The sequence below is a fragment of the Camelus bactrianus genome, chromosome 7 (genome assembly GCF_048773025.1).
Source record: "Camelus bactrianus isolate YW-2024 breed Bactrian camel chromosome 7, ASM4877302v1, whole genome shotgun sequence".
Classification (NCBI taxonomy): domain Eukaryota; kingdom Metazoa; phylum Chordata; class Mammalia; order Artiodactyla; family Camelidae; genus Camelus; species Camelus bactrianus.
Window position 1 is genome coordinate 40,563,606 of NC_133545.1, and position 25,383 is coordinate 40,588,988.

The following is a 25,383-nucleotide window of genomic DNA, read 5'->3' on the forward strand; positions in this document are numbered from 1 at the left end:
AATATACATGGGATACTATTACCTGGGGACTTCAGAGAGGAGCTGCAGGAGAGGATACGAGGGAGGGCTTTGACCCTGGAAGCCCCACAGGGTCCTGCTCGGCTGCAGAACTAGAGTGGATCTAGCTTCCTTGCAGACTGTCCTCCAGGGCCTGGCCCCACACTGTCTCCCCCACCCCCACCCCAGCCAGGCACCCAGGCCTGCCAGTTTTGCTTCCCCAGCTCCTTGCTCCTGCTCTCCCTGACTCCTCCATCTGGAGGAAAGGTCTCCTCCTTCTCCATCTGTTTAAATCATTCAAAGTGCTCCTGCAGCACCCATCCCCCAGAGTCCTCCCTCACTCGCTGAACTGCCCCAAACCTCATTGTCTCTCAGCTCCCATCACAGTTGCCCATACCCAGATCTCATGGGCTCTACCTCCCTTCCCTCTGCTGGCTTTCTCCCCACTGGCTATAAGGCTGGCCTTGAGGTCAGAGCCATTGCTCTTTTCTTAACAGCACCCACGGTGAGGCTGGTTATGGAGATGCTCCAGTAACACGTGCTGAACCTCATGCTGACCCATCAACTCTCTTTCTGAGTCTACCCACACTTCAATCAAAGTCTTGCTGAGTGGTCCTCTTCTGTCAGCCCATCCAGCTGGGTCCAGTAAAGCCATATCCTGTCTCAGGACTTGGGATGGGGTTTCCACCCTGCCACCTTCAAATGAATGGGGAGATCTGGTCAACTCTTCCTTTGTTTTCTCCATAAAGATGCTCCTGCCCCACTGGAGCTAGGCTCTGTGCAACAGAGGAGAGAGGGAGGAAGAAATAAAAAGAAGTGCTCCCCCTCTGCCTCCCCAGCAAGCTGGTTGGAGACCAGCCTCATCCAAGGGGCCTAAAGAGAACAGTCCACACCAGGGAGGAGCCAGGGGCAGAGATTTAGGCCCTGAGATTTCAGGGTAGGGCAGTGTGGGAACTGGCACAGTCAGGAAGGGCTGCCTGGAGGAAGTGGGTGGAGGAGAGGAGGACCCGAGGGACAGAAAACTATCCCAGGCAGAGACCACAGTGAACAGAGTGTCTAAGTTTCTTAAACTTGGGCTGTACCCACCTCGTCTGTACCCTCCAGGAAAAGCTCACTGCTCCACTAATCACATTCCTCAAATGCTTTTCCCCTCAGATCCTAACAACACTGGAATTGCTTCTTAAGCTTTTAAACTCTGTATATGAGGCCTACCTGTTAGAAGAGTTCCAGTGGCTGCTTCAGTGGCTCCCAGAGAACAGGCCTCACCTCCTGAGCCTGACCTGATCCCAGGTTGGACCTGTCCCCATCTGAGACCAGCACCGCTCTGCCCTGCCTGATATTACGTTCTCTGTGAAATATACTGAAACATACCAATGCCTGGGCCCCACCCCAACCTATGGAATTAGAAGCTCTGGGTGAGGCCTGGCATTGTTGCATTTTTTGTTTTTGTTTTGGGGTTTTATATACATATATATATATTGTGTATATATATAATATAATATATATATATTTTTGGCATTTTATTTCAAATTTACAGAAAAGTTGGAAGAGTGATCCAAAGTATATCCACATGTCCTTTGTCCACATTTACCAATTGTTTACATTTTGTTTCCTTTGTTTTATTGTTCTCTCTCTCTATATATATATATGTATTTGTGTGTATATGTGTATGTGTGTTTCTGAACCATTTGATAGTAAGTTGGCAATATGCTGTCCTTTTAGCCCTAAATATTACTCCCTAACATTTTCTTACCTACCCACAGTGCAGTTATCAAAATCAGGAAATTGAACATTGATACAGAACTATTATTTAATCTGGCTTCCACGTTCAAATTTCAATTGTCCCAATGGGCAGTGGTGCCTGGTTAAAGCTCTCCGTACAGTCAGAAGATGCCAGCAGGGCTGGGAAACCCAGTCGGGATGAGATCCACCCACCCACTCTGTGCTCTGGCCACAGCCACAGCCGAGCCCCCCACTCCACCCCCCAATTCCTTTCTCCCCAGGGTGGGTAGTTAGCTACAGCTCTAGCAAAGGTGGCAAGCTGGTTAAAGGCATTAACCCCTTCTCCGAAGGCTGGAGACAGAGTCTGGCCCCTGGCTTCCGGGGCAAAGTTGCTTTCCAGCACCGCTATAAATAACCTGGAGGGGGCGGGCTGTGGGGCAGTGTCACAGCCCACAGGGGCGGGGGCGGAGGGGAATACCCCCAGTGCCCGGGGCCTTACCTTGGCTGCCTGGCGCGGTGGGGAGGGAGGGGTCGACTGAACTCCGGCCGGGGGAGGGGCAGGAGGGGCGGGACTGCTGCGCTGGGAGGTGAGCGCCTGTCTGCAGACGCTGCGGGCATGCGGGGTCCCGCCGGGCCTTCGCGCCTCCTCCACGCCCCACACCCCCTCCTCTGCCTGCTCTGCTTCCTCCCTCCGCTGCTCAAAGTAAGTGCGGGGTGTGGAGGGTCTTTTCTCAGGGTGGCGGCACCAGGAGCTGGAGCTCCCCGCTCTCCTGACTGTGAGGCTATAGTGGGGTCTCACTGTTCAGTTACTGGGCCCGGTTTCACTCAGCCTTGTTACGAGTTGTTTGGAGGAGGTCTTAGGCTTGGTGGCCAGCATGGGCATGGGGATTCCAGCATCATGTGATGGGATGGAGACGTCTTGCCTGGATGAGGGGGTAGGTGAAGGGGAGATGAAACTCTAATACCAGCTAGGATGGGACATGGAAGCCCTAGTGGATGAGCAGAGCGTTCTGGGTGACGCCCTAGTGTCTAGGACATGCCCTTCCTCAAGTCCAGAAATTCCCTATCCGCTGTCCACTTTGTCCCCTCCTCCATGGATCCCCCTCCATCTCCCCTGCTGGAGCCTCAAATCCCTTCCTCACCCCACCCCAGTTCTGTCCCTTCCCCACAGAGGACTATCAGAGAGCTGTCCCCCATCTCCTGCAGCCCTGTCCCCAGCCTCCTCTCAGTGCCTGAAAACAGGCAGCGCTCAGTCGCAGATGAGCAATGGGGTGGAGGGGGCACTAGGAGGACCAGCCTTGCCAAGGGTTTCTCAAAGCTGTGGGTGCCCCACCAATCCCTACCTTGTGCCCACTGGCCAGAGTCAGGGTCTGCAGGTGGGAGCCGGGGCCGATGGGTTGGAGAGGAGCTGTACAGAAAGAGCTGAAGAAGTTGGGGGTGAGCCTAGGAGGGAGTGAGTTCCAGAAACTGATGTGGGAGGAATCTACCTCTAACCCTCCCCCCGTTTTATAGATGAGAAACTGAGGATCAGAGAAGGAGAGTGACTTGTCCTAGGCTACACTTTTCATAAAAAGCCACAACATTAAAAGGGTTCAGAAGCCATGCAGTGCAAGGGACAGAGCCAGGCTGGAAGTCAGGAGGCCTGGTCCTGTCCCCATACGTACACAGAGGACTCCTTTGTTCAGCATTCATTCAGCAGATAGGTAGTGAGCATCAACTGTCTGTGGCAAAGTGGCTTTGCTGACAAACCCAATTCAAATCCCTGCTTTGCTGCTCAGTGTATGACCTTGGATAAGCTACTCAAATTTCCCCAGCCTCAGTTTCCTCACTTGTTCCTGGAGTGGATACCTTCCAAGAGAGCTGGTGTTAGGGCCAGGGTTGCCCCTTGGCCCTCCCCTCTGGGGGCCATGATGCCAACTGCCCAAGCTGGTTGGATGGAGAGCACTTCTGGTTGCTGTCCCAGAGCCCAACCAAGTGAAGGGGTCTTTGGGAGGGAACCCCAGGTCCTGGAGGCATCAGAACAAGGGATCTCGGAGGTAACAGATTGCACTCCCCTTAGAGTCAGCCCAGGCGCTGCCCCTAGTGCCCTGAACAGGCTGAGACTAAAGACTACAGTTAACTCAAGCAAAGTTACTCAGCATGTAACCAGCTAGAGAGGACTGTGGTTGCTCTGGCCCCAAAGCACAGGCTTCCTTGCTCTCAGCCTTCATGGTAACAGGATTTATTTCTGGGTCCTTGTCTAACTATTCCAAGATTTCTGCTCTCTGTGCAAAGAAGAGTAAGTGACCTGGAGCGGGTGGTGGGGAAGGAAGGAGCCCTGGGAGGGGCCTGGCCTCCAACCCTCTCATTGATTATGTAATTCTTGATTCAACCAGTGTTTAAGGAGGATCACACATGGTGAAAAAGCAAGGGTGAAAACACCAGCCCACGGCCCCTGCCCTGTGGAGTTAGTAGCCTAGGGGAGACACTGGCAGAAAGAAAACAATGGCAAAGAATTAAGTGTGTGTTTACAAACTGGCTATGGGAACTAAGAAAAAGTGTGTGCAGGTAGGAGTGCCTCTGCCAGGATTGGAAGGAAGCATGGTGGGAGGTGGGCAGGACGGCAGGGGTGGAGATGGGGTGGTCCTAGAGGGGCGCCAAGGGAAGAACAAGCAGTGGAGGAGATCCAGAGCCCCAGCCCTGAGAGAAGATGGACCTGCTGTGTCTCCAGGGCCACGGTAGGTCCTGGTGGGCTCTGATTTCTATCCCAAGGGCACAGGGAGCTTAGGGCTGGCTAAGCTAGGGAGGGGCCTGATCTGATTTGCAATTATGGAAGTTCCAGCTGGTGGCTCGGTGGGGAGGACACCTTGGCCCAGCCCACACTGTGAGAGCCTGGAGGAGCCAAGCCTTGACCCTGGTGCTACCAGTAGCCCTCTGAGGCCTTTGACAAGCTGCTTTGGGAAGTAGCACTGTAATCATGTGGCCTATCTTATGTACCAGCTGCTGCTCTGAGCCCCTGACTAAAACACTGGGAACATGGGACACTTATTTACAGATGGAAATGGAGATCGAGTGAGGCTAAGGTATATGGCTGCTGGATTCCAAAACCCTTGATTCTAACCTTTTGAGCTACTCGCCTCCCTCTCTGTGAAGACCCCAAAAGTCTTGACTGTGTCCAGCCCCTCTGACCTTTGGGCAATGAGATACTCCCACCAGGGTCTCAGAGCAGCACTTCTGTGGTCTCTTGCCTTAGATTCTAGCTTCTGGTGGGGCCATCTGTCCAAAGAGAGAAGTCCCAGACTCCAGAAGCCTGGACCCTCCCTAACCTGCAAAGCCCGCCCCAAGACCGGGGCCCTGAACCACGCCCCCACCACACACACACACCCAGGGTCTGCAGGGCCAGGGCGGGGGACTCAAAGGCCCTTTACTAGAAACGAATTCATCTAATAACTCTTCCCCAAAATTCAGCTACTCTCTGATTGTTTTCTAACCTAATCAGCTAATTTGGTCTCTCTGTTTTTGCCGTTTTGTTGATGTTTTAGTATGTTTTTAAAAAACCAATTTGTCTGAGGGGACTGCCTATTTCATTTTGTGCTTCTAGTAAGTCTCAAATTTGCAGCACTTTATGAATTACGGGACTATTCTGTATCCTGTTAGCTGTCATTTTCTACTTTATCTACTTTTTAGCGTTTTTAGGACTCCTCAGTCATTGTCTAAAGTCATTTTATTCAAAACTCTAATTTTTTTAAGATGTCATTTCAAATCTGCCAGAGGGAGGGATGTATTATTCTAGAAGCTTATTTTGTTTATTCTATTTAGCATCTATACAGGGCTTACCACATGCTTGATACTGTTCTAAGCCCTGACACACATTACCTGTTTTAAGCTTTCCAACCACCCTAGGGAATAAGACCATCATTATACCCATTTGACAGGAGGAAACTGAAGCAAGGTCATGTGCCCAAGGTCACTCATCTGGTAGCAGCAGGGCCAGGATTCAAACCAGACAGCCTGACTTGAGATTCCCTTCCCTTTACGAAAATGTAAGACACTCAGATGCCAAAACAAATCAAAAAGAGGTGACTTTTAGGCAAATTGGACACTAAATGAGTGGATAATTAAGGAAATAATTTTAGGCCTAGTGACCTGTTATAGGACCTCCTGCTGGCCAGCTCCTGCCTTCCCTCCAACCCTCCCTTTCTCTTTCCTTCCCTTCCCTTTCCCCCTCCCTCCCTCAGGCACCTGTGGGCAGAGCCCAGGGCTTGGCACAGGTCAGGGAAGAGGGACAGAGGTGGGAGGGAGCCACAGGCTTTCAGAGATGAGAGAGAGACAGCCTATGACAAGGAGAAGCCTGGAAGTTTCTCTCGGCGAGTTGGTGGCTGAATTCTGACTGGTTGGGAGAGTGGGACGTCTTAGGAAGACCTGCTGGGACACTCAGGGATGGGACAGCCGCTGGAAGCGGCTACAGGCTCCTGGGGTCCTCACTTGGGATCCCAGCTGCTGATAAGTTAGAATCAAGCATCTAAAGTCTCCCCTTCCAGGAAGCCTGCCTGGATACTCCAGAAAATAATGACCTACTTCCTTCATCTGACTTCCAGTCCCTCACCCTCTGCCTCCACCAGCCTCAGCTGCAGTACTGTCTCCACTGGAGACCAAACTCTGCCTCCGCCCCCTCTCCTCCCTCTCTTCTGCTCCTTCTTCCTCCTCTACTCCTCCTCCCCTCTCTCCCTCTTCCCCTTTCCCTCCTTCCCTCCTCTCATTTCCCCTCTCCAGGCTCCCCTCTCCTCCTCCTTCCCCAGGTCAGGATCTGAGTTTCTCCTTCCTCCATCCCTAGCTCAGGCTCAATGAAACCAGTGAATGAAAGGCAACACTGGGGAGGATCCTCTCCCTCCCAGAAAAGTCCTCTCTGACCTTGGGCACAGAGGGAGGCGGCAGGGAGGGAGCTCACCCCGTTCCCCTCTAGTTACTGACAGCCTGGCTGCAGGACCTGTGGTCCCAAATCTCCCAGGCTTAGATCGGCAGCTAAATTTAGAGAAATCTTTGTTGCCAAGCCAGGAGGGAGTAGTCGGCTGGGCCAGACCCCTTGGCTCCAGGGAGGTGGCACCCTTGAGGCCCGCCTGGCCCCTGGGCACAGGTTCTGCCTGGATAGGGCCCAAGGTGGAGGAAGAGCAGCTGGCCACTTGGCTCTGACCTGTTGCCTCCTCCTCCTGCCAGGGCCTCTCCCTTGCCCTCTTCTAAGGTGAGGGCTTTCAATTCCAGGCACACAGAGGCTGGAACCAAGATCCAGGCTGTCCTCAAAGGACGTCCTCAAAATTCAGAAAGATGGAAATTTGACAAGCAGGAAAAGCCCAGAAACTGAGATCCCTGAATTGGGATCTCAGTGCAGCTCTCCCTGGTTGAGGGGGCCATGGTCTCAACCACCCATCCATCCATCCATCCAGTCAACCAACAAACAATTATTGAGCACCTGCTATGTGCCAGGCTCAAGACTGGGAACTGGGGACCCAGATGTGAACCAGATAGACGTGGGCCCTGAGTTCCAGCAGCCTCTAGCCGGGGATGGGGGGCAAAGCTGAAGGGTGGGGGCAGTTCTCTGCCCCTGGACAGCAAAGAGCTGATCAGTACCAAAGCCCAGGGTGTCCCCCACAGAAGAGAGATAATGGGGTCTTCACGGGGCTCAGAGTAAGTTATAGAAGCCAGACTTCTCATCTCCCTTGAGCAAGGCCCTGCCTGGCTGGCTGGATCTGCCTTCCTCCTTCTCATGACCCAGCTCTCTGCCTACAGGTCCCTGCCCCACTGGTGAGAGCTGCTTCTTACTTCCCCTCTTTAAGGCTGGGGTCCTCTCAGCATCCTTGGAGCACAGGCCTTCACCTCCTTGCCTAGGACCAGCTCTTCTCTGTGTATCTGACCAATCAGTAACCTACTAGACTGTGCAATTCTGCCTCAGCCCCTTCCCTGCTGTGTGGCCTTGGAAGGTGACTTCACCTCTCTGGGCCTCAGTTGCCTGACCTGTAAAATGGAATCATTCGCAGCTACTTCAGATGCTGTTGTGAGGATTAAATGAGCTGTTGTCAAGCAATTCAAGCTGCATTCAGCATGCAGTAAATGCTGACTTCGCACCATAGAAGCCTCTCTTTCCCACCTGTCTCCCTCTGCCTTCTTAATAGCATCCTCAAACTGGAGGCTTGCTGCTTCCTGAGCAGACACTGTGCTTTCCTGCCTCCCAGGCTCTGCTTGACCAGCTCCTGCCCCTGGGATCTCTTTCTGCTCTTCTTACCCTTCATCCCAGCTTGGACCAAGTCCTTTCCTCCTCTTGGACTTGGCTCCCAAGCCCAGTTTCTTCACCTAATGTCCACTGAGCACTGCTGAGCAGTAGGCCTGGTGAGGGAGGTGCAGACTGTGTCTTCAGAGGCCACTGTCCACGGGAAGGGTGCTAAGGGCTGAAGGGGAGTCACACTGGCTAGAGAGTTTGGAAGGCAGAACATGGGGTTTCTTGGAGGCTTTTCTAGAGGAGAAGAGCTTGAGCTGGGCCATGGGACTCCACACAATGGGGTTTGAACCCCCCATCGCTGAGCTCCCTAACTGGACCCCTGCTAAAGTCCTTGACAAGGTCACCGTGTAACGTGCCTTCTACGTGCTGGCTTTGACCTTCAGTAATTTGTTTAATGCACACCAAAACCCCAGGGATTTTTATTATCCCCATTTTCAAGATGAGAAGGCCAAGGCTCAAAGAAGTTAAGTAATTTGGCCAAGGCCACAGAGCTGAGAAGCAGCACCCCCAGAGCCCTGAGCATGGGCATGGTTGCAGTCTGCCGGCTCTGAGAGCTCATCGCCCAGGCCCTGGGTGTAATTGCTCATGACCGTGTCTCTGCTCTCCCTGGCCCACCCATGTGCTTTCTGAGGGCACCAGCCTCTTCCTCCTCCCAGTCCACTCACCATCACCACCACCACCACCGCTGCCACCAACAGCAGCTCTGTCCAAAATAGGCGCCTCCATGTATGTTGTGGGTTTGAACTGAGTCAAATCTAGCCAACCAGCTCCTTGAAGAGAACAAACATCTGGCTGTGCCAGCGTATTGGACCAGCAGAGAAGTTACGGGAGGTGGAGCCCAGATCTGGGACTTATTCCAAAGCCACTTCTATTATGCTCCCCCATTTTGCCCAGGCCGAGACAGCATACATCCATACTGAGCATGCCGGCCGTGCCCCTGTGCTTTGCCCAGCAAGAAGACACAGACCACAGTGGTGCCTGAGTCCTGGCAGAGGATGCCCTGCCGCTTCCCTCCATGGGCTCAGAGCCAGGTGTTCAGAAGCCCGCAAAGTTAAACGTGAGACACCTGGGTGATGGGGTCAGTATGGCCACTGGGGGCTTTGAGAGAAGGAACTTGCATCTAAGATGCAAAATCTGGTCAGCCAGAGAGTCCAGCATCAACACCGAGTGCCTCTGGGTTGAGCATTGTCCCTGCTGTGACCTCCAGAAGCTGACAGCTCCCTGGGAACTCCATCCCCCCAGGGAGAGCATTATTAGCTGCTTCTCAAACAAAGAGAAAGGGGTTGGGAAGGGGTAAAAGGTCATGCCTAGGGCCTGCACTCTCCCCAGACCCAGCTGAGGGTAGGGCGTCCCCTCCCCTCCCCAGTCCATCTCACCCCTGGCCCGTGGCTCTCTGGGCATCAAGGCCCTCCTGATGCCCAAGAAGCTGATGCTAAGGAGCTCCTGGCAGCCCCGGGACATGTAAACAGCAAGACCATGGCCCCCAGTGTCTGTCCTGAGGGCCAAGAGGCCAGAGCTCCCAGCTGATGACTCAGGAAGCCCCTTACAACACCCAGGCACACACGTGCGCGCGCACACACTATACACATACTACTCACACACAACCACACACCCTACACAGACATATACACACCCCATACATATATCCCTTACACACACCCAAGTCACACACACACCACCTCTGCCCTCCAGGGCTGCCTCCTGCCCCAGCTCCGTAGAGTTGGCAGAACCCTGGTGCAGTGAATGCCGGTAAGTGGTGGCCGTGCCACTCTCAGCCCTCGCATCTGATCAGGTGGGGTCATTAATTAGGAGCCCCAGGCCAGCAAGGTGAGGCTGAGCGTGCTGCCTCCAGCCCCAGCACAGGAAATGGACTGAGCTCAATGTGGGGAACGTGATGTTTGAGGGCTGTGGGGCTCTGGTCCCAGGGACATCCTGGGACAAACATTGACCCAGCTGCCAGGGAGAAAACATCTGACAGATAGGAGAAAGGGGAGGGGCTGTCCACTGTGGGGCAGTGCCTTTTTGAATCCCACAAACAGGAATGTCAGGTTTGGGAGGGGTGCAAAAGTCATTTCGCATACACACACACACAAGTGCACACACTCATGTACACACACTGGCCACTGGGTGGGAAAAGTGGTGATCTTGGGATAAAGGTTAGAATTTTAGAGGGTGTTGCTTTTGTTCAGTTTAACGCCATGCATTTCCCAGCCTCTCTGCCTTTGCACATGCGTGCTCTCCATCTAGGATGCCCTTCCTGGCACAACCCTTATCAGCTGGGCAAAATCCTGTTCAACCATCAAAGCCCACATCAGTATGACCTCCTCTGAGGCTACCTGATTCCTTCTCAGCAAATTGTAGACACTGTAACAAACTGGTTACTCATCCATCTTTCCCACCAAAAGATGATCCCCTCAAGGTCAGAGATAACCACATCTACTTTATCCCTCCATATCCAGCACCCACCCTTATGATTTTTTCAGGAGATAGGTTCCTGAGTGGTTTCTGTCTTTTGGATGGGCTTGCCATTGTTGCAACAACAATGTTTATTTTCTGGCAAGTGGCTACAGTGGTCCCTTCCTTTTCTCCTATTCATCCTCTGGTTGCCCCCAAAGTGCCACCTCTTCCAGGAAGCCTCCCCTATCTTCCCAAGTCCAAGTTAGGGGTCTATTTCATATGTTAACCTAACACTCTTTGTAACTGCCTGTTTACTTGTGTGACAGGTAAAAAAGTCAAACTGTCCACTCTCCTCCCTTCTCTTTGAGCCTTCTGATTTTAGGGGATCCCTACCTGGCCTGGGACTTCCCTGAGGACACCTACCGTGTCCCCCAGCCAGGCCCTGACACACAGCAGGCATTGTACAAATGTTTGCTGGGTAAGTGAACAGCTGGTGGACACCCCCACACACTTCTTTGCTAACAGGACACAGGACACATTCCATCCTGATGAGTAGACCTTTGAGGGCCAAGGGATGCACAAAGCATATTCGTCCTTCGGGGGCTGAGCCGCACTGGTCTTCTCGGGGTTCCAGGCCTGGCCACGCTGCTGTTCTGCTGTGTGTCCTTGGGCATGTCCCTCCTGTTTTCTTCTCTGTACAACAGAGGAGTAGGGATGGGGATGGGGGACATGTGCTGTCAGTGTCCAGCCAGGGCCTGACCCTCATCCCTCCTGTCCTCTAGGCAGCTGGACCGAGCCAGGCATCCAGAGGCCAGCCCCTGTGGGCACTGCTGGAGCCATATTGCCACTCAGTCACGACCTTCGCCAACTTCTCAGGTATGCCAGCCCCCTGTCACCACCTGTGGCAGGACCCCGGAGATGAGGGTGGGCCCCAGGGACCAGGGGAGAAGTGGGCTCTCTCCCTGGCCAGCCCGAGCTCCGTGGGTGCTGGATGGTGACTGGCTTCCAGGCCTGGTCCTTGTGTCTGTCCTTGGGTGGGCCCCTTCCCCATTCAGGGCTCAGGTTCTTCACTGATGATGAAGGGCTTGGCTGGGCGTCCTCCTCCAGCTCTCGGCTCCCTGCATCTGCACCCAAGGAAGCTGGCTGGGCTGGCATTCAGGTGCCCGAGCAGGGGGCGCCCCTCTGCTTTCAAACTCCAGCAAGACTGGCAGAAGGTGTGAAACACATTCTCCCGTTGCCGTGGCTACAGGTGTCACCTCCTGGTAAGAACCTGTGAAGTAGCAGCTAGGCCCCTGAGTTCTGACCCCTGAGAGTTTTCCGGCGGCTGATTCAGCGTCAGGGTCAGCCATGGCAGAGCTCAGAAGAGCGCTGGGCCTTAATGGGCTCTGGAGAGATGTCTGCAGGGCCCCTCCCAGTGTCCTGGCCTTCTCAGGGCTGCATCCACAGAAGCAGCAAGGAAGGATGAGGGCGGGAGGTGCCCCTGGGCTCTGGAGCTACTGCCAGGGCTCAAGGAGACAAGGGTGCTGACCAGAACTGGGACCCAGCACCAAATGCAGCCCAAGTCATGTGTCAAGGAGGAGACCATGTCATCTGCCCTGCTCATGGTGGGGTGGTCAAGAGCTCAGGTGTCAGGGTCAGACAGACCCGAGTCCGATCCTAGCTCCTCCACTTCGCAGCCCTGTGACCCTGGACGAGGCACCGACCCGTCTGTATTGATCTGCTTGGGCTGCCGTAAACCACCACAGCCTGCGAGGCGTACACAACAGAAATTTATTTTCTGAAGATTTTGGACTATGGAAGTCCAAGATCAAGGTGTCAGCAAAGTTGGTTCCTTCTGAGGCGTCTCTCCTTGGCTTGTAGACAGACGTCTTGTCCCTGTGTCTTCACATGGTCTTCCCTGTGTGTGTGTCTCTGTCCTAATCCCCTCTCTTTATAAGGACCTCAGTCACTTTGGGTTGGAACCCTCCCTAATGACCTGATTTTAACTTAATTACCTATCTCCAGTTAAGGTCACATTCTGAGGTATGGGGAGTTGGGTCTTCAACGTATGGATTTGGGGAACACAGTTCAGCCTATAGCACCATCTGAGTGCCAGTTTCCTCATCTGTTAGAAGCAGCTCGAAGTCGACCTCAGAGGCTTACTGTGAACAAGAGACCATAGCTACACTGAGTCAAGTAGCCATCAGGCAGAAAGTGGAGGCCCCCCATTTCAGGAGGGCCCCAACCTTCCCCTCACCAAAGCTCTTTGCTCTCAGAGGCAACACTGTTAGCAGCAAACCCACTGCCTTTTCCTTGCCCTCTCTCCTCGCCCAGTGTGTGGCACAGACCCTCGCCTTCCCGTGACCCCTGCCAGGTGATACCCACCCTCCTCACCTCTGAGTCCAGTGGAGAGAGTCCCAACTTCTCCAAACACAGAGCCTCCCCTGCTTGACTTGTAATATCACTCCCCTATTTACAAACAGGATTCGTATTATATAAGGATATACATAGGAAAAAATGTTTTAAAAATCAAAGATGACAAGTGCTCGTTATCCCACAACCCAGGAACTTTTGTAATGCTTATATCCCCTGGAAGGTTATCAATTCACAGAGCCTCGTGTCTTTTTCCCTTTTTTCCCCACAAAACTGGGATGATCCTGTGTCCACAGTTTTGTAACCTACTTTTTCCTCCTGTAACTCAGAGTGAACGTTTCCCTGTGTCATTGATTATTCATCCAGCAGGTCACCGACTATGCTGCCTGGCAGCCACTGGGGGGACGCCTCAGCCTGCATTAATCATGCCCCTGGGCTGGGATGCGCAGGTTGTTAGGATGGCCTTGGACTTCAGGAATCATTTCTCAGGTTCCCACATGGTAGGGATCTCCTTTTAGGTGTCCACTGATTGAGAAGATGCATATTGACTAACATGGAGTTCAGAAACAAACAAAACCAAACAACCCATCGTTTAGACATACATTCAGTGATAAAACTGAAAAAACTAGGAGTAAAGGAATGATAAAAGCAACATTCAAAAGAATGTTCCTTCTGAGGAAGGAGTATATAGATAAATTTGTAAGTGATTGGTAATGATCCATTTGGGGTTGGGCAACTGTCATTCTATGTGCTACTACATACAAATTTCCATAAAAGAAAAAGCTAAAATAAAATAAAATTGGGCCATGTATGGGCTAATGATGACAAGGGGTCATGAATCAAAGACCATGATCAATTAAATTGTACGCCCCTGAGGTCCAAATATGGGAAAAACACACATAATCACAAGAGACTTCAGGCAGGCTTTAAATGGATTATTTGTCTTATTCATCACAGAGGAATCTAATAGAGCATATTCTGTAAGTTGTAAGGCATATTTTTTTTTCAGTCCATAGGCAATATAAGGATCCAAATGGAATCAAAGATCCCTTGAAATAATTCCCCAATCCAACACACACACACACACACACACACACACACCTGGGGTGGTCAAATGGGAACAGAGCCTTGGTCTAGGAGACAGGACTGCTGCCAAAACGTTTGTTCTTTCAGGAGTGACTTGCTGAGCACAGCTCTGGAGCATTCTGATGGCTGCTGGGGACTGGTTAGTGAAAACCCTGCTCTGAAACCCTGAGCTGAAAAATCAGCTCTGCCCTCTGGGAGTCACAGGCTGGTAGAGGTGACAGTAGGAAAACCAACAACCTTGATGTGATATAGACCAGCCCCCGGCAGGTGGAGGCTCCTAGAAGGGTCACCCACTGCAGACAAGACAAAGGAGGTGAGGGCTAAGCTGAGCAATAGAAGGATGAATGGGAGTTGGCTAGGTTAACTGGAGTACAGAGTGGAAAGGGCATTCCCAGAAGAGGGAACAGCACACACGAAGGTGCCGAGGTGTAGAACGTTCCCAGCAAGTTGTTCTAAAGGGCTTCTCAAGTTGAGCAGGAGGGAGAGGATGGGGAATAAGATGATCATGAAGAATGTTGTTTGCAGTGCTACAGAGCTGGGTTCCATCCCAAGGGCAGTGGGGAGCCAGTCTTGTGAGAAGAAGTCACGTGATCTTAATTATAGCGAAATCACATCATCTGCCCGGTGGAGGAGACAGGGAGCCCAGTCTGGCTGCTGGGGAGATGAGTATGGCCTGCGTGGGGTTAGAGAGGGACATTCCTTTTCTTCCTTTGGACCTCCCTTTGGCCATCTGTAAATAAGATTGTGGGATTAGAAGTTTGCCAAGGGCCCTTCCTAGTCTACAGCCTGGTCCCATGACTCCACTGAAGACACCAGGTCCTCTCCCCTGTGCCAAGGTGGAGTGAGGTGGGGTGGAGAAGGAGTGTCTGGCCTGGGGCACTGCCCCCAGTGCCCCAGGGCAAAAATGGGGCACCATCTGGCCTCTCCCAAGCCTCCGTGTCCTCAGCAGCCCCATTGGTACTGCCAGTGAACCCCGCAAACTTGTCCCAGCTCTGCATACTCCCTGTCTCTTCAGTCTGACTGAGTACAGCCCCTCAGAGATGCAGAGACAGACTTTCCTCTTAAATCCAGTTTTCCAGCTGATGTTTGATGCCTGGGTGGGATGAATGAGAGAATGTGCGTGTGCTGTGAAGACATGTGACGGTGGGAGACACTGTGTGTTTCCATTGTGCCCTGCATGCCTATCTGGTGTTCTGCTGGGCACAGGACCATGATGTGTGTCTGAGCTTGCGTGGAATTGTCCACCGTCACTGCAACTAACATCAGAGGTGGGCCAGAGGCACCTGCCTTACCTCATGCTGCTCATGACACACAGGTATCTTCCCCAGTACCTGTCACACTTCTTGAACTTATTTGCAACCTGTTCCACCTGCCTGGGGGCACACAGACTGTCTCAAATGCCTTTGCCCTAATGCCTGGCCTGGGAGCCCACCTCATCCCAGGGGCCTCCCATCCACCTCTGCTTCCTTAGTTAGCAGAAAGACCCAGACTTTGCTTATTTCTAATTGGATTTAATCTAATTGAGGAAAGTTTTAATTCTTTATAGTTTCTTCCTCATTTACCTATTTGCCAACACGAAAGTGAGCTGTAAAATCAGTTTGTTCCAAAACTGCTCCTTTTTTCATTTTCCTCTCTGTCACATTGAGAATAACAGCCATGTCTACAATAAAATCCATGAAGAAATGGCCCTGCATCCTGGAAACCAGGGAACCTTGGGTCTGTGGGTCTGCACTCAGGCCCCAACTGTCTAGTCAAAATGCAGAATGCCCTTTGCCTCTGCCACTAAAATGGTCACTTCCCAGAGGAACCTTTATCACATGTGCTCTCCCAGTTAAGAGCAGTCCAGGTCACCCAGGCCAACCTTCCATTCTGCATGGGAGATGATAAGTCCTTGGCCTCTGGCCACTGGGCACGCACCACCCACTGAGACAGCTGCTCTTCCTGTGCAGTGGCTCTGGTGATGAACAGGTTAACTTAGCTTGATTTCTCTCTGTCCTCCTGAGCTGGGATTGGTGTGTAGGGCCCTCTTCTGTGCATGCATGAGACTATTTCCCAGTGAAGGCATGGACTGAACTGCCAGCCATACTTTAACCTACATGGGACCCTGTGAGGCAGGGCTCAGTCTGGGACTAGGGCCGAGTCCCAGCCTGGGACTGGTAACAAGACTCTGCCTTGGGTTGGGGTTGGGACTCAACTGATCCTTGTCCACTCCTGGCCCTGGTTACTATGGACAGCAAGGGACCTCTGCCTATGCAGCTGCCCAGAGCTGAGCCAAGGGCTCTGTCCATTCAAAAAGCAGAGGACAGATCTGGCTGGCTGGTCTGCACCTTGTACCTGCCAATCAGCTGGCCCTGGAGAGACTCCTGTGCCCAGCCCTGGTCTCCATGCTCTCTGGCTCTGCCTGGGCAATGACAGCAGCATTAATATTGAGGCTAGTGAGATTGGAGCACACAAGGACAGCCCAGCCCGCCTCTTCCCCTCTCCCTGCTCAGGGCAGTGCTGGCTCAGGGTGGCCTTAGCCTGCTCTGGCAGCTTTTTGCCAGTGGAGGCTGGCAAGAAGGGACAGGACTAGCTCCCCTGGGGCCTCCAGCCGAGCTAGGTCTCCCTGCCCTCTAAAGATAGAAACACACACTTACATACACATTCACATACGCATACATCTTCCTCAGCCTTTGCATCTCATAACTCAGAACCAGACAGTCTCAGGCCTGGGAAGGGCCTCTGAGAATATTTCACTGAAGGAGAAACTGCCCCAAAAGAGAGGGTAAGAATTGGAGTAACATGTAGAGAGAGTAGAGACAGAGGCCGGACCAGAACCCAGCCTGAGTTGGGGTGAACCACATCCCAGGCCCAGACTGGGCGAATTAGAGCAGGCAGTCCTGGGGGCCTGGGCAAATTCTAAATGAAAGTTTTTAGCTCCTTCACACCTGCTGTGGGGTTGGCTCTCCCCAACAGACAGACAGACACACACACACACACACAATGGTGGCCCTGCCCAAGCCAAAAGGAAGAGGAGTGCTTGCTTCTCACTTTATTCCCCCTGGAGCTCAAGGCAGTAAGACCTGGGTGTTTGAAGTCCTCCAGTTTCTCCCCTAGACTTTTCCATCTCATTAAATGCCAACAGTATCCCCCTAGTCACCCAAGTGGAGTCCTGGTATTATCCCTACCTCCTGGCTCCTGCTGGAAGCCACCCGCCCACTGCTCTCTGCAGCCCCTCCTCACCAGAGCTGGTTCTCTTCCGTAACCCCTCTCCATCCCAGCCCCCACCGCCTGGTTCAGGTCTGCACGCATTCAGACCACTTGATCACACTAGACTCTTCGGGGGCTCCCTTGCTTCCCTCGAAGGCCCTCCAATCTACTTCCTTCCCAGAGGCCACAGGGACTTTTCTAGAGCGCGTATCTGCACGTGGACTATATGAACCCCCCCCCCGCCCCGCCCGTCTCCAATGTCCTCGCTCAGGAAGAAGACACTCAGGCTTCGATCCGCCCTATTCTGACTCTCAGGGTGCTTGCAGTGGGTTCCTTCAGCGGGCAGGCGCGCTTTGCTGCCGCCCTGCAGCCCCAGGGCCTGCGATCCGATCCTCGGACGGGGCATTCTGTCACCCCAGGCCCACACTCTGCATCCCTGCCGCTCTCCTCCGGACCTTCCCGGGCCTGAGAAGGCGGACTCCTGGCAGGGCGGGTGGGCAGGGGTCGGGAGCCTGGGCTCCGCCAAGAGGAGCCGCCCGGCCCCGCCCCCTGGTACCGCCATTGGCCGCGACAGAGCGGGTGGACCCGCAGCTCCGTGCGCTCTGCAGCTCCTTTCAGCTAAGGTCCCGACTTGGCAGCTCTGGGCGACCCGGCACAGAGGTTGCCCGGCAGGTCGGGGCTGGGCGGATAGGGCCGCCCTCTGTCGAACCCAGCCCCTGGCAGCCACGCCGAGCGCGCACTCACACTCGCTCTGGGCGCGCGGCTCCGGGGCGCGATGGACGCGGCACTGCTCCACAGCCTGCTGGAGGCCAACTGCAGCCTGGTGCTGGCCGAAGAGCTGCTCTTGGACGGCTGGGGGCTGCCCCTGGACCTCGAGGGTAGGCGGAAGGCGAGCGGACCGCAGCGGCGCGGGCTTCTTCCCTGGCGTTCTGGGTGCGCCCAGGGCCCCGCGCTCCCAGCGCCTTAAGCCCTGCGGCGCCCCACGCCCCTGGCAACCCCTCTGAGCCCCGCTCCGCTCTCTCCCGTCGCCAGGTCCCTACTCCTACTGCAACACGACCTTGGACCAGATTGGGACGTGCTGGCCCCGGAGCGCGGCCGGGGCCCTGGTGGAGAGGCCGTGCCCCGAGTACTTCAACGGCGTCAAGTACAATACGACCCGTGAGTGCCCCCCCCACCCGCGATCTGCCACCGCGGACTCTGCGTCCGCTTCCCAGGAGGGCGATTTAGGGAGTGGCGAGGGCTCAGGACCCAGCGTCGAAGACCGCTGATGGCCAGGGCACCTCATACCGCTGGCGTTAAAGACCTCTTATAATATTGGGGGGCGCACCCTCTGCCGCTACCCCAGCGTAGCTTCAAACCTCAGTAAGGCACTGATTTGCCCACGATTCCCGTGCTCCATGCACTAAGAGCCCGGAAAGAGGAGAAGGAAATGCTTCCTTTCTTTTGACGACAAACCTCTCCTGCTACCCACATTACATACTCTGGGTGGCCTGAAGTTTCCCCATTAGGGATTCTGTCTGTTTAAGCCAATTTTCGCCTTCCATATCCCAGGGCAGTCGGGGGTGGGGATGGGGGTCCCGCATACACCAAGTTCCCAACCCACAGGAAGAGTGCGGTGATCAGACTCTGCTATGGGAGAGGAGGAGAGCAGGAGGTAGGAAAGATGGAGTGAGTCTTCCGTTGGGCGGCGTGCAAAGCTTACACGTTTCTAGGCTAGAGTGTGGGGGTTTTGCCTCTTCCCTACCTTTATGTCCCCTGACTGGCCCTCTGGGCTGTGAGTCAGGGGCGGTGGGCAGCATGACTCCAGCTAGCCAGGTAATGCGTAGTGTCTGAATCAGGACCAACCCACCCCCACCTCTGTGAGAGAACAGCCTGTGTCCTCCTTCCTCCTGGCAAATCACTGGCTTGACACTTTGAGGAAGATGGCAGCAGAGGCTGCTGGAGTCACACAACGTCCAGGTGGGGTTGTTTGGTATGGGCTCTGGGAGTAGGGGCACTGTGGAAGGTTGGATGGGAGCCAAGTGGGAGAGTCTTGTGAGGCTGTGGGACACCGCAGTCACTAGCCCACCCTGAGTGGCCACTCACATCTCCAGCCCCACCCCACCTGCAAAGGGCCTCCTGAGATCCTGGACAGTGGGTGGTGGGCACCTGTTTGTCTGGAGCTTCTCATCCTGGAAACATCGTAGCAACCTCTCTCTGAATGTCTGTGTCTGAACAGTGGCCCAGCTCCCCCATCACCTCATGAGTGTGTGGACACACACACACACACACCTGTCCAAGCTCAGGCCTTCACCCAGAGAGATGGTTAGAGGGCTGGACAGTAGCATCCACATCTGATGCTAAGCGGCATTCCCCTGTCTGCACCAGCGGAGGGCTCTGGTGGTCTGAGAGCAGCTGCGCTCCGAGGAGTCCAATGGCAGTGGTGCTCCTGATGGAAGGAGGCATAGAGGTAGTGGGGCTGCTCAGGAAGACTTCTGTGTCATCTGACCATGCTTTCTATTCATGATTAGGAGGAAGTGAGGTCACCAGCCCAGGAGATATGCGAGCAGAAGGAATGACTTCCATGCTCCTTCCCAGCCCTGAGATTATAAAACTGTACTTTTAGGATCTTTTGAGCTGTGTGGGGGCAGTGGAGCTCAGGGTCCCTGATTCAGTTTGAACCCGGAGACTAAGTGCTAAGTGAGGCGATGAGGCATCTCCTCCACAGCCCATGGACCTGAGGCATCTCTGCTCTGGTTCATACCCCAGGCTGGGCTGTCCCCTTTCTCCCCAGCCAGCCTGGGGCCCCCAAGGGCAGGGCCCCAGTCTCTTCTTCATGACCAAGCTGAGCACGGTATTCAGTTTATTAAACAGCTATTATGTGCTGGCCACTGCACTGGCATTGAGGTTCTCACTCACAGTTGCAACAGGTAAAAGGAATACAGAGTGAGAAGTGCCCTGATTAGGGGGTGGGTGGGTGCACTGGGGCTGTGGGATGGGGAGGAAGAGGGAAGGTGAGGCAGGGCAGACTTCCCAAAGGTGCCAGAGCACAGACCAAAACACATCACATCAATGAGAAGCTAAAGAAAGTTCAGGGCGCCACCGAGGTTGGCAAATGTGGTGCCAATTAGCCCCTGGTACTAATGAACAATTTTCTTCATTTGGACTAAAGTGCTGCCCGCACTCTGAGTGCTGGGGAATGGGAGAAGCATGGGGGCAGGAGCAGCATTGCCATTAAGCAGTGCAGCCAGCTGAGGTGGGAGGAGCAGAGGCAGCTGATGGCAATGAAAATGTGGTGATTGGTTTCTCTCCCCTCCTGCCTCCTGGGCATTGCTCCCTTCTGCTGTGTTTGCCTTTTCAGTGGGATCCTTCCTGTAGAAAGGACACAGGGAGGAAAAGAGCTCTTATGGGAAGCCTAGGGAAAGAAGAGGAAGGGTCCTGGCTCCTCTTTCTGCCCAGTTTTGTTATGCTACAGCCAGATCCCCACTGAAGCCTCATTCTTGAGAGGGCGAGCAGCTTAGGCATTAGTAAGTATGGAGAATCGGCCACAAAACTACCAAGTGTGGATCATGTTCCATGTGCCAGCTACCTACCCCTGAGAGAGCTCTGCATACACGATCCCCCTCTTTCCCACCTCCCTAAGGCCCACTGAGATATGTGCTGCTCTTATGCCCATACTACAGATGAGAAAACTGAGGCTCAGTGCTGTGAAGTAACTTTCCAAGGTTATAATCAGCTCCCAAGCACCAGTGTGGGCAGGAGGATCCACAGCTCTCACTCTTAACCACCAGGCAGCACTGCCTCCATGAGAGACAGTTTGCAAGAAGAGCTTAGAGGGACAGGAAAAAAAGTCATGCTTTCACCCTGGAGGATCAGGGGGTGCTTAGGCCCCTCAGCGGGGCTTCTGGGGAGAGGTGGGATTTTAGCAGGTGAAAGTGTGGTGGGACCATGTTTTGCACCTTGGGACTGGCCAGTGTTATATAGAGCACAGGTAGTAAGAGAAAGAAACAGATGAGACCAGAGGGGTGGATGTTGGTCAGATGACGTGGGGCATTGCAGAAGACTTCACCTTCATTGCAGGAGGGAGCCTGGGGGAGCTTGTGAGCAGAGGAGCTCGGCTTTGGGGCGCAGAGTCTCTGGAGGCAGCAGGAGGGTTAGGAGGCTACTGTAGCACCCAGGTCAAATGGAGGCTGCAGGAGCGGAGGAGGGCATGGATGCATCTGTAATTGACAAGACTTCTGGTGGGACAGGGAAGAGGGAGGAGTCAGAGACCCACAGCCACAAAATGCTGAGCACAGTTAAGGGTATGTGGACTCTGAGGAGCTGGAGGGACATCTGAGTAAAGATGTGGAGCATGCAGCTGACTGGATGGGGAAAGCCCAGGAGAGCACCTTAGATAGGAGACAAGGTATTCGGGAGTTCTCTGACGTGTGATCAGCTAGCAGCTACAGGTAGCAAGTTTGGGAGACCAGGTCAGAGCCTTGATTATGCTCGCTGAGAAACTGTTTCCAGATGCAGCAATGGCCAAGGAAGGGGAAGAAACTCGTCCGTGATCACATATCCGAGTCTGTGGCAGAACCAGGATCACTGGTGTCCGAGACCTCTGCAGGGTTCTCCCCACCCCCATGCTGCCGTTTCAGTGGTTCAGTTTCTGTGTATCTTGTCATTTGACCTCTGTTGTTAACTCATTAATCGTTACACTCACCCAATGACAGAAATATAGTACCATCCTTACATTAGACGTGGGGAAATTGAAGCACAGAGAAGTTAAATGGCTCACAAAGCGACACAGCTTGTAACAGAACAAAGATTCTAACCAAAGCTCTACTGCCTCTCAGAAAGCAACTCTGCCAGGTTAAACAGAGAAGGAACTTGTTGAAAAGCTATCAGGGAGCTTGTGGAATCACTGGGTGGGTGGAGAACCAGATATGGAATCCCCAGCTGAGAACTCAGGGCAGAGCTGCTCAGTGAGAAACGCTGGCTCTCCCCGAGTGGGCCCTGACCACACCACAAGCCCTGGCCACTAGATGGGCCACATTCCTCCTGTCACCACTGCCTTGGGGTCTTAAGCTTCCTGCAGTGGCCCCCGGGAAGCTTTCTCCCCACCTCCATTTTCTGGGGCCCCACCTCACTGATTCCCTCAGGGCTGGTGCCTCTGTTGGGTTGGAGGGAGGGTGGAGCTTTGGGTCCCACACTCCAGGTCTGGCTCTAAGTTTGCCTGGAAGGTGAGGGCCTGGCATTTCAAGCTGTATGGCAGGAGGTGTTCTCTGCCTCCCCCGGGTTTCCCCGAGCCCAGATGGGAAGCAGGTTCAAACCCTGGACCACCCAAAACTATCATAAGGTCCACACACAGTAGAACCTGGGGCAAGGCCCACCCCCTCAGTGGGCCTCAGTCTCCCTGTCTGTTGGTGGGGGGGAGTGGATTAGCCCAGCAGTGGTTTGGCTGGAGGTGGGCACTGTATTCCATTTTCCCCCTACCTCTCACTCACTGTTCAACTCCTCTGCCCATCTCTGTGTGTGTGTCTCTCTCTCTGTGTCTCTCTTTGTCTCCCTGGCTCTGTCTCTGTTTCTATTTGTATGTGCGGTTCTGTCTCTGTCTCTGTCTATGGGTACTTTTTCTCTCTGTCTCTTTCTATGGTAAGTTGTTTCTCTCCCTCCCTCCTTCCCTCCATCTTCCCTCTCCAGTTCCCTTCCTCTCTCTTCCTCTCTCTCCCTACACCCCCTCTATCCCTGCTCCCTCCCAAATCTTCTGTCTCTCCCTTCCCCCATCCCTCATTCTATCTGCCCTGCTCTGCTACCTCCTCTTGCCTGTCCCTCCCGTCCTCTTGGCTGCAAAGGAGGGTACTGCTGCCTTGTGGACAAGATCATCTTCCTCCTGTGAAATCCCTAAGCCCAGCCCAGCTCCGCCTCGGCTACTAGGCCTCAGGCTCCCACCATGCCCTCCTGGGAACAGCGGGCCCATCAGTACTGAGGCATCTGTCAGGACAGGGGAGGAGACACCCCACCTAACCCAACCGCATGGGAAGAACTGCGGGTTCCCACTTCCCAGAACCCCACTTGAGAGACACACTGAAGCACTGATTGTGTTAAAATGGAAACACATACACTAGGTGGTCTCCAGCCACAGGGGCTGGGGTGATGAGAAAGGCTGAGTCCTGTCCTTGGGGAGCCCCAGGCTGCTTAAAGACCAAGCTCACAAAAACCAACCGTCAGGGATTGGAAAGGGGCTTGTTGGGCACCGGAGCATTCCTGGGTGGCTTCCTGGAGGGAGAGGGAGTGTGTATTGAAGGCCTTGAAGCAGTAGGGCATCACTTTTGTCGAGGAAGGCCTGGTGCTGGGATGGAGTCTCAGGGAGGGTCCCAGATGGATGGCCTATGGGTTGAGGAATAGAAGCTGCGACTCCAAGAACTCAGGTCTGCATCCCCAGTTCCCAGTGAGACCTGGTCTCACCCTGACCCCTGAAGCCCAAGGGTCTGCAGTTACCCTGTGTATAAGAACTGTTCTCTGCTGGGAGAGAGGGAAGGTGGGGCAGGCACGGCCACCACTGAGGGCTGGGTTGAGGGAAGGAGGAGGGAAGAGAGATGGAGCAGAAAAGGACACCGCTCTGGCCACCCAGATGCCTCAAGTCTTCCCAGGGGCCAGGCTTTCTCCCCTCCCCTGCTACATAAGGGTGAGAAATGACTGGCCCAAAGAGGAAAAGACACTTGCCAGGGTCACACAGAAAGCCAGGGCCCTGAATAGCCTCTGCTGGCTCTGGGAGCTTTTGGCCCACACTCAACCAATTTTCCACCTCAGCACTGGGGCTCAGACAGCTGAGAAGCGTAACAGTGGACTCACAGCTATTCCTCTGCCTGAAGACCCTTCATCTCAGGGAAGACCAAAGGTGCAGCCAACTCCTGCTTTTCCATCACCCCCTCCCCAGGAATCTCCAGTCACTTAATGGCCCTTTCCCTTCCCAGGCTCACCTCTTACTGGGTTTGTGGACATATTGCCCTCTCTCCACTAGAAACAGTGTCTTTGAAGATGCATAAGACCTGAGCTAGTTTTCCAGGGCTCCTGTTTTAGAGAGGGAGACAGATTCTTAAAGAGAATTTTTTTATATTGCTGTTAAGTGAAATAGCACAGCCAAGGCCGTAGGAGTACATGGGAGGAGGTTGATTCCAAAAGACGGGGAAAGCAAGTTGGGAAGACTTCGTGGAGGAAGTGCTGTGGAATGGGGCCTTGAAATATTGGGCCAGTGATGTGTCAGGTGGAAGGGAGACTGGGAACAGAGATGGAGATAAGAGGTGGGTAGAGGGAACAAGGTCATGGAGGCCTTGAATGCCAAACCAGGGCATGGGCATCAGTTCTGCTAGCATTAGAGCCCCCACTGCTTGTCCACAGCTTCATAGTGAGGACTGGAATACTCTGGAAGGATGCTGCTTGGATGCTGCAGGATGTACTATCTAAATCTACTCATTAAGTCAGAGGCTGCAGTATCCTTCCTGGCCCGCTCCCCCTACACCCTGGCAACTGCAGCAGAGCCTGGAAGCCCCACGGCAAAGTGCCACCCCTGGTGACTCTCAGGGACCACTCCCAAGGGCCCCAGATGCAGTCCCTCCACCTCAAACCAGGTGCTCCAGAGTCTGGCCGGGATTTCCTTTCACAGCACATGCAGTGGTGGAGCTCGGGGCCAGGAATAGCAGGAGGAACCCAGACCCAGCTTCAGGAGGTCCCATCTAAGTCCTGGCTGTGCCGTGATTCACTGAGTGACAGGCAGGCCTCCCTCATCAAGGCCTCAGTTTCCTTATCTGTGTGAAGGACACAGAAACATGCAGACCTCATGGGGCCCTGTCACGACTGGGAGACAGTGCTGCTTGGGGCTCCCCATGCACAGCTAGGGTACTGTCAGCAAGGAGAGCAGAGCGTGGCTTGGGGTTCGGAAGGAGGAGCTGTCATGTCCCTGGGATCATGGCCTTGAGGGTCCCTCCCACACCAAGGATGGTTGCCCTCGTTCTGGCCTTCTGTCATCCCCGAGAAGCACCACAACTCTGTGGCCTCTGTGTCCTGGGAGGGGGCTGTCTGTCTTACACTGAAAGGGTCTGATCCCCAAAGACCCCTGGAGAGAGGCAGCCCCGTGGCCCCTTCGGACCCCCATGTTAACAGGAGGACATAGGATCCTGCCAGCCAGAGATGTCCTCACTCCCCATCACTTCTCTGAAATTCTGATTAGGAGTCAGTTCTAATTCTACTCATCTCACTTCTGGGCAAGTTTTTCTCCTCTTTGGGCCTCCATTTCTCTGTGCAAGTGTGGGGTGAGCTGGATGAGATCTCGTGGCCCCCTTCCCCGACATCCGTTCGACAGCAGCTCCGCCTAGGGGTCCTTCTCCTCGCCTTCCTCCGCAGGCCGGCGTCATGGCGACAAGCACTGA

The 25,383-nt window shown here is 54.0% G+C and overlaps 1 protein-coding gene across 3 annotated transcripts in view; it reads left to right on the forward strand.

Annotated features, from left to right (window-relative positions):
• Positions 1-2,155: 2,155 nt before the first annotated feature.
• The window catches only part of CRHR2 (corticotropin releasing hormone receptor 2), a 46,356-nt gene continuing 23,128 nt past the window's right edge, over positions 2,156-25,383 (forward strand). For 2 of the 3 annotated variants that reach the window (XM_045508053.2, XM_045508055.2), the window contains exons 1-3: positions 2,156-2,422; positions 11,149-11,242; positions 18,026-18,151. In XM_045508053.2, the coding sequence (XP_045364009.2) occupies positions 2,336-2,422; positions 11,149-11,242; positions 18,026-18,151 (307 nt within the window). In that variant the 5' untranslated portion in view covers positions 2,156-2,335. Of the gene's footprint in view, positions 2,423-11,148; positions 11,243-17,628; positions 17,872-18,025; positions 18,152-25,383 lie in introns of those variants that run through there. The other variant, XM_010971307.3, reaches the window with a different exon arrangement.